This window comes from Cynocephalus volans, chromosome 10 (genome assembly GCF_027409185.1).
Source record: "Cynocephalus volans isolate mCynVol1 chromosome 10, mCynVol1.pri, whole genome shotgun sequence".
Taxonomy (NCBI): domain Eukaryota; kingdom Metazoa; phylum Chordata; class Mammalia; order Dermoptera; family Cynocephalidae; genus Cynocephalus; species Cynocephalus volans.
In genome coordinates, this window is record NC_084469.1 from 32,619,775 (window position 1) to 32,635,496 (window position 15,722).

General features: G+C 50.7%; 1 protein-coding gene and 1 non-coding gene across 4 annotated transcripts; one reads left to right on the plus strand and one right to left on the minus strand.

Annotated features, from left to right (window-relative positions):
* Window positions 1–2,667: 2,667 nt before the first annotated feature.
* On the minus strand, window positions 2,668–2,772 carry LOC134389811 (U6 spliceosomal RNA). The gene has a single exon (XR_010024779.1). It is a non-coding gene; the product is annotated as a U6 spliceosomal RNA (small nuclear RNA).
* Window positions 2,773–3,645: 873 nt separating this feature from the next.
* Window positions 3,646–15,108, plus strand: PLD2 (phospholipase D2). Of its 3 annotated transcripts, XM_063109418.1 has the most exons (25): window positions 3,646–3,720; window positions 4,272–4,381; window positions 4,470–4,600; window positions 4,705–4,847; window positions 5,249–5,354; window positions 5,450–5,515; window positions 5,661–5,719; window positions 5,850–5,942; window positions 6,036–6,188; window positions 6,776–6,925; window positions 9,012–9,095; window positions 9,240–9,318; window positions 10,101–10,211; window positions 10,394–10,564; window positions 10,928–11,054; window positions 11,242–11,360; window positions 11,456–11,569; window positions 11,709–11,813; window positions 12,020–12,108; window positions 12,218–12,331; window positions 12,491–12,540; window positions 12,795–12,929; window positions 13,143–13,296; window positions 13,967–14,081; window positions 14,343–15,108. In XM_063109418.1, the coding sequence occupies exons 2-25, from the start codon at window positions 4,273–4,275 to the stop codon at window positions 14,565–14,567; spliced, it is 2,802 nt and encodes a 933-aa protein (XP_062965488.1). In that variant the 5' UTR covers window positions 3,646–3,720; window position 4,272; the 3' UTR covers window positions 14,568–15,108. The 3 variants fall into 3 exon arrangements, with proteins under 3 accessions (XP_062965488.1, XP_062965489.1, XP_062965490.1); XM_063109419.1 differs by lacking the exons at window positions 3,646–3,720; window positions 4,470–4,600 and having other exon boundaries at window positions 4,334–4,381; XM_063109420.1 differs by lacking the exons at window positions 3,646–3,720; window positions 4,272–4,381; window positions 4,470–4,600 and having other exon boundaries at window positions 4,773–4,847; window positions 5,317–5,354.
* Window positions 15,109–15,722: the final 614 nt, after the last annotated feature.

Here is a 15,722-nt window from a genome sequence, read left to right on the forward strand (position 1 = left end):
CATCACCCCTAAAAGAAACCTTTGTACACATTAGCAATCATTCCCTGTTCCCCCTTCTCATCAGCCTCTGGCAAGCAATAATCTACTTTCTGTCTCTATGGATTTGCTTATTCTGGACATCTTACAGAAATAGAATTTTACAATATGTGCTATTTTGTGTCTGGCTTCTTTCACTTAGCATAATGTTTACAAGATTCATCCATGCTGGTAGTAGGATGTATCAGTACAGTACTTAGTTTCTTTTTATGGCTGAATAATATTTCATTGTATGAATATACCACAGTTTATTTATCCATTCATGAGTTGGTGGACATATGTTTTCAATTCTCTTGGGTGTCTATCTAGGAGTAGAATTGCTGGATCGTATGGTAACTATGTTTAACATTTTGAAGAAATGTTTTCTAAGGTAGCTGCATGATTTTACACTTTATTCATTTTTATTGCTGAGTAATATTCTATTAGAATATAACACAAATTAATCAAAATAAAAAACTGCTCTTCAAAAGGCACTATTATTAAAGAAATGAAAAGATGAGCCACATTCTGGGAGAAAATATTTGCAATATATATATCTTGTAAATGACTTGTGTCCAAAATACAAGGAGACTTCAAAAAGTTTGTGGAAAATGAAGTTAAAATATAAAATAAAAGATATAAACTTTATTTCTCAACATAAGCTCCATCAAGCTCAAATGATGTACCAGCTGTTTAGTCCATCCCTAAAGAACTGAGGGTCCTGGAAATTTAACCGTGTCAATGCAGTCTTTTTTACATTTCTAACTGAAGAAAAATGGGTGTCTTTTAAAGATTTTTTAAGATTAGGAAACAAAAAGAAGTCAGAAGGAGCCAAATCAAGACTTTCAGGTGGATGCTTAATGATTTCCCATTGAAATTCTCACAAAATTGCCCTTGCTTGATAAGAGACATGAGCAGGAGCATTGTCATGGTGGAGAAAGATTCTCTGGCAAAGTTTTCCCGGGTGTTTTTCTGCTAAAGCTTTGGCTAACATTCTCAAAACATTCTCATAATAAGCATATGTTACCTTTCTTTGGCCCTCCAGAAAGTCAACAAGAAAATACCTTGAGCTTCCATAAAACTGTTGCCATAATCTTTGCTCTCAATCAGTGCACTTTTGCTTTGACTGGTTCACTTCCGCCTCTTAGTAGCCATGGCTTTGATTATGGTTTGTCTTCAGGATCATACGTGTAAAATCATGTTTCATCTTCTGTTACAATTCTTCAAAGAAATGCTTCAGGATCTTGATCCCACTTGTTTAAAATTTCCATTGAAAGCTCTGCTCTCGTCTGCAGCTGTTCTGGGCACAACAGTTTTGGCACCCATTCAGCAGAAAGCCATCAAGTGGAAAGTTTGCTCAAATTTAATTTTTCAGTCAGAATTGTGTGAGCTGAACCAACTGAGATGTCTGTGGTACAGTCTGTCATTTCTGCTGTTGATCGTTGGTCCTCTTCAATTAGGGCACGAACAAGATTAATTTTTTCCTCACCAATTGTGGATGGTCTGCTGCTGCAGGCTTTTTCTTCAACCTCATCTAGACCCTTCTTAAAACAAATTATCTATTTGTAAACTGCTGATTTGGGGGCGGCATTATTCCCATAAACTTTTCGTAAAGCACCAATGATTTCATCTTTCTTCCACCAAGCGTCACCATCAATTTGATGTCTGTTCTTGCTTCAATTTTAGCAGAATTCCTGTTCTGATAGGGGTTGTTTTCAAACTGATGTCTTATTCTTAGCGCCTCAAACTAGATACTGATCAGACAAGTTATAACAAGTTAGTACATTTATTTTGGTGCAAAGAATTTTCAAATTCATGCATATTTTTTCGTAATATGCATTTTCCATGAACATTTTGAAGACTCCTCATATATAGAGAACTCATAATAATAAGACAAATAGCATGATTTCTAAAAAATTACCAGAAGACTTGAATGGACACTTTACAAAAAGCAGCTATACAAATGGCCATTAAGGACATGAAACATAGTTGTATTAGTCCATTTTTGTTGCTTATAACAAAATACCCGAAACTGGATAATTTGTAACAAAACAAAATTTATTGCTTACAGTATCAGAAGCTGAGAAGTCCAAAATCCAGGGAACACATCTGGTGAGGTGACTACAGTAATGCAGGGTGTCACATGATGAGAATGGCGCAGAGTAGAGGGAGTTCCTCATGTGCCCTCCTTTTAAAGTCCTCAGAACCATCTTTAACCACCGTTAAACCATTTATTTATTCATCTATTTACTAGGGCATGGTCCTCACAATCCAATCCCCTCTCTAAGGACTTTCAACTACCATAATAGGATTTCCCATCCGCAACTGTCACAGTGGGGGCATTCAATCTACAGCAATGGTCAACATCATTAATCTCCAGAGAAATGCAAATAAAATTGCAGTAATGTGCCTGTTACACCTATCAGAATGGCTAACACTAATGATTGACAGCATCAAATGTCAGCCATGCTGTGGAACTACCAAACACTGATTTTGGTGTTTTTTTCCCCAACGCTTGACCTTGGTGTTACAAGGTTGTGCTCTAACCAGCTGAGCTAACCAGCCAGCCCAACTGGCATTGATTTTGAAAATGTAAAACGAAACAACCACTTTGGAGAAGAGTTTGGCAGTTTCTTTTCTTTCTCTCTCTCTTTTTTTTAATGGAGCTTCACGAATTTACGTGTTATCCTTGCGCAGGGGACATGCTTGTCTTCTCTACTGTTGCAATTTTAGCGTATGTACTGCCGACACGAGCACTTGGCAGTTTCCTATAAGTTAAACATACACTTATATGACCCTGCAACTCCACGCCTAGCTAGATACCCAAGGGAAAAGAAAATATATATCCACAGAGAGGCTTTTACAGTAATGTTTACTGGAGCTGTATTCAAACGGACAAAACTAGAAACAACCCAAACGCCTATCAAAAGAAGAAAGAAATCTGCTTTAAAAAAAAAAAAAAAAAAAAGTATCTTGTCTTTTAGTACCTGAACAAATTTCCTGTTTCCCCAAGACTGCAAGTTCCGGGACAGCAGGGTACATGTCTTTTGTACGCTCAGTGTCTGGCACAGAGCAAGTGCGCAATGGGGCTGTTTGGTGAACGAATGAAAGAATGCAAGTATTCACACATTAATTAAACATGTAGCCACCCTCTCCCGGGCCTTTTCTTCCTTCATTACTTCCATCTACATACGCTGTCTGGAGTAGGCCCTCTGTGGTTTGCAGCGGGCCCGGAAAGGGGGCACCAAGAGGTCCCCGCCAAGGAGGCGCGTCCCGCCTGTGTCCGAGGCAGCTCCAGCCGCTGGCGAGGCCCGGGGCCCGAGCGGAGGAATGCGGACAGCGTCGACCGCACACTGGTGGCGTCAGGGCACGCCCGGACCGACGGCGCGGGACGCACGGACAGACCGGCGGATAGCGCCCGCCCGACGCGCCGAGCGGGGCGCGCGGCTCCACAGCGCGGAGGGCGGCCCCGGGGGCCAAGGGCGGCGCACGGGATGGCAGGGTGGGCCGAGGGCGGCGGGGGGCGGGACAGGACGGACGAGAATCCCGCGGAGGTGAGGCCGGGGGCCGTCCCGCCCCCGAGGGCAGGCCCCGAGTCCCGGCCCCGCCCCGGCCCGCTGGGGTGTGGGCTCTGGCTCGGGCTCGGGCTCAGGGCTGCTCCCTCTGCTCGCGAACCCGCGCGGGCGCCGGTGCCGGGCTGCCAGGGTGAGGGGGCCGGGGAGGGGGCGCCGCGGGGGGCTCCGGGCCCCGGAAATCGGGCGGGGACGGGAAGGGGCTCGGGCTGTGGGGCCTCCTGACTCAGCCGCGCGCTCAGATTTCGGGGTTTCTTTCCCGGGCGGGAGAGCGCGTGACTTCCTCATTCCCGCCTGGACCCCCCGCTCCCAGCCGGCCTGGCCTGGCTTGAGCCCCGGCGGCCCGGGGCTCTCTCGACCACTCGGGGTCCCTTCCCCTGACTTCTGCGCTGCCCCACTTCGGGGCCATCCGGGCCTGGCTGGAGCTCCCCCGGGCCTTGGTTACGGGACTTGGGGTGGGGCAGAGGGATTCTGGATGAAGGTCTGAGGTAGAGGACGGAGCTGGGCAGGGGGGGGCGGCAGGGCCGGGGGTCGCGTTGCAGACCGATGGGGCTGTCATCAGAGAGAGAGGTGGGTGGGGAAGATGACCCCTCACGGTGTGGAGATGCAGGACCGTGAGGGGTGAGGAGGAAGGTAAGGTTCTGCAGGGCACATCGTCTCCCTGAGGCCTCCCCCTGTTCCTAGGATGACGGCGATCCCAGAGAGCCTCTTCTCCTCTGGGGACGAGCTGGACTCCAGCCAGTTACAGATGGAGTCCGATGAGGTGGACACGCTGAGAGAGGGAGAGGACCCAGGTACACAGGGAGTACGCCTTCGGGGAGGGGAGGACAAGGGGACTGGGGCCTCCTGGGGTCTACACTCTTCGGTTTTCTTTCCTCCCAGCTGACCGAATGCACCCTTTTCTGGCCATCTATGACCTTCAGCCTCTGAAAGTGCACCCCTTGGTGTTTGCCCCTGGGGTCCCTGTCACAGCCCACGTGGTGGGCACTGAAAGATACACCAGTGGATCCAAGGTGGCTGGGCTGGCACCAGGAAGGGGGGGTAAACGGAGGGCTGGCCAGAGTGGGGAGAAGGGACCCAATCAGGGGACATCGATTCAGTTCCTCACACCCCCCAGGTGGGAACCTGTACTCTCTATTCTGTCCGCTTGACTCATGGTGACTTTACCTGGACAACCAAGAAGAAGTTCCGTCATTTCCAGGATCTGCATCGGGACCTCCTGAAACACAAAGTCTTGATGAGTCTGCTCCCCCTGGCCCGGTGAGAGGAACAGGACTGCTTCCTGTGAAGGGCAGGGCCCCTTACCCTGTGACAGCCATCACTCCTTTCTGCCTGTCTCACCCCCAGGCCACAACTTTTCCTCCCCAGGCACTTTTCTCCCTCCCAGCTCTGGCCACTGGGCCCCCTCCCCTGACCTCAATTACCAGGAAACTTTCCCTGCTCAGCTCTCCCTGTCTGTGGTTCTGTGCCAGTATCCCAGCCGGGCTGAATGCCCAAAATGCCCTTGGCAGCCTCTCTGCTTCTCATGTCTCCATTCCCAGAGTTGGGGGCCTTTCTTCTGCCAGCCTCCTCCCCTCCTCCAAGACCCCATCTCCAGTGTTTCAGGAACCTGGGCACCAGCCTTCCAGCTCTTACCTGACCTCACCCCATCCCTTTCTTAGCTTTGCCGTTGCCTATTCTCCAGCCCGAGAGGCAGCCAACAGAGAAATGCCCTCTCTACCCCGAGCAGGTCCTGAGGGCTCCACCAGACGTGCAGCCAGCAAACAGGTGCGAGCAGACACCAAGTCCTCTGGGAAGGCATTTGGTGTGCAAATGGCTGTGGTCCGATCTATCTCTTTCTCTCCCCACAATCCCCACTTCAGAAATATTTGGAGAATTACCTCAACCGCCTCCTGACCATGTCTTTCTACCGCAACTACCATGCCATGGTAAGGTCCAGGAACTGGATGCCTGGGTCTTTGGAGGTAGAGCAGGGTAATCAGACAACCCCTAAGGGGGCAGAAGGCCAGGGTCGGTAGGGTCTGAGGGGCTGAAAGCCACGTCTCACCTCTGAGCCTTTGTCTTCCTGTGCAGACAGAATTCCTGGAAGTGAGTCAGCTGTCCTTTATCCCAGACCTGGGCTGCAAAGGACTGTGAGTGTCTGACACCCCTCACCAGCCTTTTACTCTCAATCTGTCACTGCCTGAAAATGGGGCAAGCAGTACAGGGTGGATTGGGGACCTGGAATCTTCATCCAGCCTCTCTTCCTTATTGTCCCTACAGGGAGGGGGTGATCCGGAAGCGCTCAGGTGGCCACCGTGTTCCTGGCTTCACCTGCTGTGGCCGAGACCAAGTTTGTTATCGCTGGTCCAAGAGGTGAGGGCTGGGGCCGAGCAGCTGGGCAGTGGGTGGGGGTGAGGAAGGAGATCTCAAGGGCAGGTAGGAATGCACGGAGCCCTTCCTCTCCAGGTGGCTGGTGGTGAAGGACTCCTTCCTGCTGTACATGTGCCTCGAGACCGGCGTCATCTCATTTGTTCAGCTCTTCGACTCTGCCTTCGAGGTGCAGGTGGGGAATAGGAACACAGAGACACGGTATGGGGTGCGGATCGATACCTCCCACAGGTAAGGCCTCTCCTGTGTGAGAGACACTTGGAGAATAGAGAGTCAGCCATGAGGGGAGTTGAGTAGGAGAGACCACTGGAGAAAGGAAGTCTTTGCCACCCCCCTGGATTCGGCCACAGTTTTGTATGTTGTTTTGTTTTGTTTTGGTCTTGGTTTTTGTGGCTGGCCAGTAAAGGGGTCCAAACCCTTGACCTTGGTGATATCAGTACCATGTTCTACCCAAGTGAGCTAACCGGCCAGCCCTCGGCCATAGTTTTGAACCGGGGAACTGGTCCAGCCAGATGCTTGGGACTACTCTTAGAGTCTGGGCCCAGAGAGAGGAGGTTAGTATAAGGCTGGGAAATGGGCTCCCAATATCAAAGAAAAGGAACCCCATTTATTCATTCAACAAACCTGAGTGCCTGGTACAATTCTAGTTGCTGGGACCCAACTGTGAATAAGGCAGTTACATGCCTTGTCCCTATGGAGTGATTAGGGACTAAGGGAGGAAGAGGAAAAGAGGTAATAGCCTAAGGGGAGAGGTCTCTGGACAAGACCATAGATTTGAAGGGAAAGGATTAGAGATCCATCTCATTGTTCCTGTCCAGGTCCCTGATTCTCAAGTGTAGCAGTTACCGGCAGGCACGGTGGTGGGGCCAAGAGATCACTGAGCTGGCCCAGGGACCTGGCAGAGACTTCCTACAGCTGCACCGGCATGACAGCTATGCCCCACCCCGGCCTGGGACCTTGTCCCGGTGGTGAGACACTGACGTCTCTTCTGAGCTTGTCTGTGGCCTTCTTGACCTGTTGGTATTTTCCGAGTCCTTGATCCTCTTTTTTATCTCCTCTGACCTCTTATGACCTCAATGATCTCCCCCACTTTGACTTTCTAACCTCCTTAACCCCCAATCTTTTAATCACATTGATCTCCATTCCCCTTCTGATCTTTCTGAACTTTCTGAACTAACCCCCAAACTTGATAATCTCTGACCCCTGACCTCTCTGACCTCCTGTGAACTTTTTAACCCCCTTTACCACACTGACCCTCTCTATGTCCTCTATGATCTCAAATTTCTCTGATTTATTCCTTCATTTACTAAACATTTTCTAAGCACCTACGACGTGCCAGGCCCAGTGCTGGCAATAAGACACAGGCTTCTCTGGTTTATGGAAGTAGGTGACCTAACCATGAAACTATGTGAACTTGACATCCTGGTGATAGATACAGGGTAACGAGCACAGAGGTGTCCATCTGCCCCAGTGTGGGAATGTCAGGACTGGCTTCCAGGAGGCGGTAGCCCCAAGGTTTGCCTTAGCAAGATAATGAAAATGGAGAGAGGCAGTCCAGGCCAGGAAGATAGAAATAGCCTGGTGTGTTTGGGAACCACCAGGACTGATTATTGTTGCAGAGTGAGGATAAGCAGTCAGAGAAGAGTCTGGGAGTCTCCCCTGCATTTGTTCTTCCAGGGTCCAGCATGCTAAGCTGAGGAGGTTCAACTTTATCATAAGTGGAGGGGAGTCATGAAAGGAATGTTTCTTGGAGTTAGTGTTGAGATTTTTTTTTTTAACATAAGAACTAATAATAGCTAATACTTATGTAGCATTTACTATGTGCCGGGAGCTAAGTGTTTTACATGTATTAACCTATTGGATCCGCACAACAACTCTATGAGACAGATATAGCAGATATCTCCATTTTACAGATGAGAAAACTGAGGGAAGGAGAGGTTAAGTAACTTGCCCAAGAACACATACCTTGTAAACAGTAGAAATAGGATTCAAATCCAGGCAGTCTGGATCAAGACTCTGCTCTTAACCACCATACTAGACTGTTAGTTATTTAAAAAGTCAAAGAATACAATAACACATTAAGTAAAAAACTGAAGTCCCTACTCATTACACAACTCTTTGTCCCCTCTTCTACTTTCCCCACGCCCCCTCCCCACAATCTCATTTCTCTTCCCAGAAGTAACCCTGGCAACAGTTTGATATTTATCCTCCTAGATCTCTTCTTGCATATTTTCATATGTACATGCAAATGTTACTTTTTGATTTAACATAAATGAGATCATGCGTCCTCCTCTGTGACTTATTTTTTCACTTAATAAATGTGTTAGAGATTAGACATTTAGGCTATTTTCCATTTTTCACTCTTACAAACAATGCTGTGATGAACACAGTCTTTGTCTAAGCATTTTATAGGATGTATTCTTAGACATAGAATTACTATATGTATTTACTGGTTTTGAAGGGTATGGCATTAAATGTTTTGGCAGATACTGCCAAATTGTCTTCTAAAAGTTCTATATAACCAATATATATTCCCATAGTCTATGAGAATACCTACTTCCCCATAGGCCAAAAGTGAAAGTTACCAATGATTTTAATTTTTGCCAATCTAATGGATTTTTTAAAATGTTATTTCATTTTAATTTCAATTTTCTTGTTTACTAGTGAAACTGAACATCATTTCCTATGATTGACAATTTTAACTTCCTCTGTGAACTGTCAGTTCTTATTCTTTACTAATTTTTAGTTGGCTTATATGTCTTTTTCTTATTGATTTGTTGGAGCTCTTTATGTATGATGTACTAATGCTCCCAGTCTTTAGTCAATTTCTTTAGTTTATTATGTCTTTTGTGATTTTTATTTTTACTTAGCTCATACTGGCAAATCATACTGACAAACCCCACTTTGATATATCTGATACCATCTGTCCTCTCTGATCATTCCTGGTCTTTGGCTCTGGTGTCACCTCTGACCCGTGACTGTCCTCCGGTCTTCACTCTCCAGAGCTTTCTGGCTTCTGACTCCCCTGACCTCCTTGGCTTGGCCTCCCCCCAGGTTTGTGAATGGGGCAGGTTACTTTGCTGCTGTTGCAGATGCCATCGTGCAAGCTCGAGAGGAGATTTTCATCACAGACTGGTGGTGAGTGGGGAAAGGCTCAAACAAGGAGGGGCAGGATAGGGCCTGTGGCAGATCAGTGTATAGGTCAGAGGAGGGAGTAGAAAGGGAAGAATGGCTGGTTGTCGGGGGCTTAGCTTGCCCCTCACCCTGTGCCCTGAATCCCAGGTTGAGTCCTGAGGTTTACCTGAAGCGTCCAGCCCATTCAGACGACTGGAGACTGGACATAATGCTCAAGAGAAAGGCGGTGAGGAGAGTGGTCAGGCTGGAGGGCAGGGGTGGTGGGGGTTGCCTGTGGGTGGAGATTGATCAGAGGAATGGTAGCGCGGGGCAAGGTAGAGAATTTGAGGCTTCAGGAGAAGGAAACATGCCAATTCTATCTCAGTGTCTGTCAAACATCACCTCCTCCTGGCTTCCTCTTCCCTAAGGAGAACTGACACCTTGCTCTTCAAGCTCCCTTCCACCTGACATGAACTTCTCTCCCAGTGTCATTACACTTTATTGTGTTGCCTGGGGTGTGCGGGTCTCTCTCTCTCTCACTGGTTGGTATCACTAGTTCCAGTACAAGACACAGTGCCTGCCAGGTAGGGGCATCCATGGATGCCAATAGGCAGGAGGAAGGATACATGGATGATGGAGAGTGGGTGGGAAAGTGGAAGACAGGTGATGGAAGGGAAATGGATGGAAGGATATGAGTTGGAAAGGTGGAGGGACAGCAGGGTGGATGGGTAGATGGATGAATAACAAATGGTAGATAAGGGGATGAGTAAATGGCTGGGAAGATGGAGAGAGAGACAGTGAAGGGCAGGTGGGGAGGTGTGTGGATGGATGAGTGGGTGAGCAGATAGATGACATTCAATGTAAGTTTGCTGCAAGCATCAAAGCAGGGTGTATATGGCAAAGCATCTAGGATCTCCAGGCAGGGTGGAGGGACGTACAGGAATCCTGTGCATGGGGAAGGGTTTGGGAGGGTAGAAAGGGACCACTCTGGGAGAGGCACTAGGACCTGATTCCCCCACTCATCACCAGGAGGAGGGTGTCCGTGTGTCTGTACTGCTGTTCAAGGAAGTGGAATTGGCCTTGGGTATCAACAGTGGCTATAGCAAGAGGGCTCTGATGCTGCTGCACCCCAACATAAAGGTGACTCTGGGGCCTCAAAGACACCTCCCACACCACGGCCCTCCTCACCACACTTCCCCATCCCCCCATCCCTCCTCTACCTGAAGTCCTCATCCTCCCATCTTTCCATTCTCCCTCCCAATGCCTCCTCAGTCTTCCCTCACCTCAACCCACCTTCATGAACTCCTCCATACCTGCCCCAGGTGATGCGCCACCCAAATCAGGTGACATTGTGGGCCCATCATGAGAAGCTCCTGGTGGTGGACCAAGTAGTTGCCTTCTTGGGGGGGCTGGACCTCGCCTATGGCCGCTGGGATGACCTGCACTACCGACTGACTGACCTTGGGGACTCCTCTGAATCAGCCACCTCACAGGTAATTCTCCCAAGGCCTTGCTGAGCTCCCCAAACTCAGGTGACCTAAATCCACACCCCTTCCCAGCTCCAGCCTTCCCCCTCCAGTCATCCCAGGCACTTCCCACCCTCAGAGTTCCTCAGCCTTTCTGGGACCCTACGAACCCACTTTGAAAATACTATATAACGCAATCCTTCCCCATTCCTCTAAGGACATCAGATGCAGCTGAAGGAGAGGGCTGGGGAATCATACCCTCTCTGTTTCATTCTTGCTCTCTCTGTCTCTCTCACGCTCTTGCAGTGCTCTTATCTTCTCTTTGGCCCTGGCTCTGCATGGCCCCCATGACCTCTCCTTGCCCCTGGCTTGGGTGTGTTCCCCCTACAGCCTCCCACCCTGTGCCCAGACTCTCCAGCCACCCCAGACCTCTCTCAAAACCAATTCTTCTGGCTGGGCAAGGACTACAGCAATCTTATCACCAAGGACTGGGTGCAGCTGGACCGGCCTTTTGAAGGTGAGGCCTCTCTCTCCAAAGCCTCTGAGAGCTGGAAGTGGGGGGCAGAGTTGGGGCTGGGACTGAGAATGGGATGAGATGGGTCGAGGATAGTGTAGCCTTCCCTCTGGCAGGCTCCTCTCCTCCCTGCCTCAGGTATTCCCAAGAGACCAGCCCTGTCTTCTCCCCTGACTCTCCGGACCCCCAGATTTCATTGACAGGGAAACCACACCCCGGATGCCATGGCGGGATGTTGGGGTGGTTGTCCACGGCCTGCCTGCCCGGGACCTTGCCCGGCACTTCATCCAGCGCTGGAACTTCACCAAGGTGCTCACTCCCTCCAGTGGGGGCTGGAGGGAGGGAGAGAGGGAGGCAAGGACAGTTTTCCACCTTCTGCTAACTCTGCCATCCCACCACCTCAGACCACCAAGGCCAAGTACAAGATACCCATGTACCCCTACTTGCTGCCCAAGTCCACCAGCACTGCAAACCAGCTCCCCTTCACGCTCCCCGGGGGTCAGTCCACCACTGTGCAGGTGAGGCATCTGGCTTCGGCCATCCCCTCCTTCCCTTTCCTTCAGCCCAGTACCCCAGCCCACTCTCCTTGATGTGACAGCGTCCTGCACTCCTCCTCTCCTGGGGACAGGCACCACACCATATTCACCATCCCTATAGGTCTTGCGCTCAGTGGACCGCTGGTCAGCAGGGACTTTGGAGAACTCCATCCTCAGTGCCTACCTGCACACCATAAGGGAGAGCCAGCACTTCCTCTACATCGAGGTCTGATTGGGGTGAGGGTGGGGGAGAGATTGGGATGTCAGTGGGATCAATAATTGAGGGCTGGTGTAGATTCTCCTGGAGCAAAAACAGAAGTCTGGGGCCAGGATCTAGGCTGAGACCTGGAGTCTGAGTGGGGGCTGGGGGTGGGAGCTGAGGGCAGGGGCAAAGCCCAGGCTACTGATGTCTGTCTTTGGTCCCTGCCCCAGAATCAGTTCTTCATTAGCTGCTCAGATGGGCGGATGGTCCTGAACAACGTCGGCGATGAGATTGTGGAGAGAATCCTGAAGGCCCACAAGTAAGGTGGACTGTCAGGAAGGTGGGGACTGTGGGCGAAGTTTAAGCCCAACCAGAGGGAGCGGGGCTTTAAGGACCTGTCACACATCTTACTCCACCCCTCTTCCCAGACAGGGGCAGTGTTTCCGAGTCTACGTGCTTTTGCCCTTGCTCCCTGGCTTTGAGGGGGACATCTCCACAGGTGGTGGTAACTCCATCCAGGCCATTCTGCACTTCACTTACAGGTGATCCCTCAGCCAGACTCGATGGTCCCACCCCACCTGTGCCCCCTCCTGACTCTGTCCTGATTCCTTTCTGCTGGACCTTTGAGGTCCACCTCTCTCCTGACGTCCTCCTCTCTGCTCCCCCAGCCTCTACCTCCCTCAATCTTTCTTTTCTCTCAGGACCCTGTGTCGTGGGGAGTATTCAGTCCTACACCGCCTCAAAGCAGCCAGTGAGTGCTGGGGGCTAGGGGTTCAAGCCCTGGACCCCTGGGGAAAGGGAGTCTGGGGAGCTGGAGGGCAGGCAGTGGGGGAAGGAGGCCGTCATTCCTGCGTGCCTCTGAGGCTGCTCAGACCACAGGTGGCCTCTCACTGCAGGGAGAGGCGTATAGAGTAGACTCTGGCGGGGCTCTGAAGTGAGGAGAGAGGTGCACAGAGAGGGCACCTCTGACCACACTCCCCTCTCCCCCAACTCTCTTGCACACAGTGGGGACAGCATGGCGGGACTATATATCCATTTGTGGGCTTCGCACACACGGAGAGCTGGGCGGGCACCCGGTCTCAGAGCTCATCTACATCCACAGCAAGATGCTCATTGCGGATGACCGGACAGTCATCATTGGTCAGTGCTGGACCTGGTCCCTGGCAGAGAGAGGAGGGTGGGGAGGGGCAAAGGGAAGAGGGGGAGGGATGACAGAGACTGCAGCTGAGGCTCAAGTGGGGATGGAGATCAAAGATGGGTTGCCCACAGGCTGGTGTTCTGGTAGAGGTGATGGGTTGTTGTTGGGGTCCCCCTGGGCTCAGGCAGACACAGTGTGCCCTGCACTCACCCCAGGTTCTGCAAACATCAATGACCGGAGCTTGCTGGGGAAACGGGACAGTGAGCTGGCCGTGCTGATCGAGGACACAGAGATGGAGCCATCCCTCATGGACGGGGTGGAGTATCAGGCGGGCAGGTTTGCCTTGAGTTTGCGGAAGCACTGCTTCAGGTAGAGCCAGGGTGGGGTGCCGTGAAGTGGAGGTGGGGGGCAATGGGGAGGGGTTGGCTTTTGAGCCAGATGTGTGAGGGCTGCCTAGAGGTAGTACTGGATTTCCCAATAAGAAGACTAATCCAGTTTAGGGTATCAGCAAAGTAGGAACCCCCAAAAAAATGAGAAAAATATTTTTTAAATAATTTTTTTTTTTTTTTTTTTTTTTTAAAGATGACCAGTAAGGGGATCTCAACCCTTGGCTTGGTGTTGTCAGCACCACGCTCAGCCAGTGAGCAAACCGGCCATCCCTATATAGGATCCGAACCCGTGGCCTTGGTGTTATCAGCACCGCACTCTACCGAGTGAGCCATGGGCCTGCCCTAAAATAATTTTTTTTAAAGCCTCAAAGTAATCGCCAAAGTAGAGATAAATTGGGCTGGCCTGTTAGCTCAGTTGGTTAGAGTGCAGTATTATAACACCAAAGTTGATGGCTCGGATCCCCATACTGGCCAGCCACCAAAAAAATAGTAGAGATAAATTAAAGCACTGTTGGATTTGTTTCCACTTATTTTATTGTTTAATATTGCATCTAATTTGAATGACCTGGGTAGGGACAATATAAGTCTTCTGGTACTCAGGTTCCCAAAAGATTTTAATGTGGCCCTGCTATTACCTCTTTCTCTTATAGCGTGATTCTTGGGGCAGATGCCCGGCCAGACCTGGATCTCCGAGACCCTGTCTGTGACGACTTCTTCCAGTTGTGGCAAGAGACAGCTGAGAGCAATGCCAACATCTATGAGCAGGTGGGAGTTGAGGGGGGCTGGCCTGGGGAAATTTATGAATTATCCTGCTCAGGATGGGAGGGAGAGAAGCCCCACCAGACGACATTCTCAGAATGGGGATGAGGGTCTGGGCGGCATTTACTATCAAGGGATTCAGTGGCCCAGAGTCAGTGTGGAGGATGTTGACAGATGGTATAGCCAGTGGGGGAGTCCAGTCCAGTTGAGCTTGGACTCCTGGGAGAGATTCCCCAAGCCTTATGGGCTTCCTGCCTCCACCCACAGATCTTCCGTTGCCTGCCATCCAATGCCACACGTTCCCTGCGGACACTGCGGGAGTACGTGTCTGTGGAGCCCCTGGCTGTGGTCAGCCCTCCCTTGGCCCGGTCTGAGCTCACCCAGGTCCAGGGCCACCTGGTCCACTTCCCTCTCAAGTTCCTGGAGGATGAGTCTTTGCTGCCCCCACTGGGTAGCAAGGAGAGCATGATACCCCTAGAAGTGTGGACATAGCCAAGGCTCCAGACAAAGAGAAGTCACTGGCTGCAGGGCTCTACCATGTCTGGCTCCCTGCCCCTCAACCCTGAGGACTGAGGGCAGTGCCCTTCGAGATCTGGGGAGGCAGGCATCCCTGAAGGGGACTAGAGAAGTCACAGAGGACCCTTACTTGACAAGTAGCCAAAGAGGCACTCCTAATCCTGGGCTGGGGAGGCAGGAGAAGGTCCTAGAGATGTTCATCCTCCCTGCTGCTCAGTTCAAACCACTGTTGCTGAAGAGAAGCGGAACTCCTTCCAGGAAGCCTGGGGCCAAGCCTCTTATTGCAGGAGGGGGCTCTGCCCTGGACCTTCCCCATCTCTTCCTTCCTCCTTCTGCCCTTAAGATCCCTCCCTGCCCCAGGGCCTCTCCCAGCCCGTTGCTGCCAAGGTGGAGGGAAGGGTGAAGCCACTTCTGGCTTTAGCCCCTGCAGAGGGTGGGGAGGAGGGCACACTAACTCCCCCCACCAGCCTGCTGACAGACACTAACTTTGTATCAGTGCAATAAGTATTTCATAAATAAAAGTGTAGAAAAGGCCCATGCCTCTTCCTTGGAGGAACTGAGTGCTTGTCTCAGGCCCTGCCCCCTGGCTAGGCACAGCACCAGTCCCTGTCGCCTTTTCTCCACCCCACTCCTTTCTTCTTTGGCCTCTCCATCCCTGCTCCACTTGTCTGTGGCTTCGGGAGCTCAGTCACCTGGCTCTTTTGAAGAGAAGGTGTCCACACGGTGCTGCCTGGGTAGAAGGAAGGGCAAGGTCAAAGCAGGACACATGGAGAACTGTGGAACTGACCCTGCAGCTGCAGATGAGGGAGGGGCAAGTGACAGCACTGGGAGAGGCTTAATGAAGCTCCTTTGGGAGTGGCGAAGGAAAACTGGGCCCAAATCTTGGACAGTCACATCATTTCTGTGGACCTCAGTGGTCTCAACTGGGAAATGGGAATAATACTTACATGACTGGCTTGCTGTAAAGACTTAAATATTTCCTGAGCATCTGCCAGGCTCTGTTCTAGACTCACAGAAGTAAGTACCACAAAATCCCCACCCTTGTGGTGCTTATGTTCCAGAGCTTCACTGTCCAGTAAGCAACCACTAGCCACATTTGACAATTTCAATTTAAACGAATCAAAATGAGAA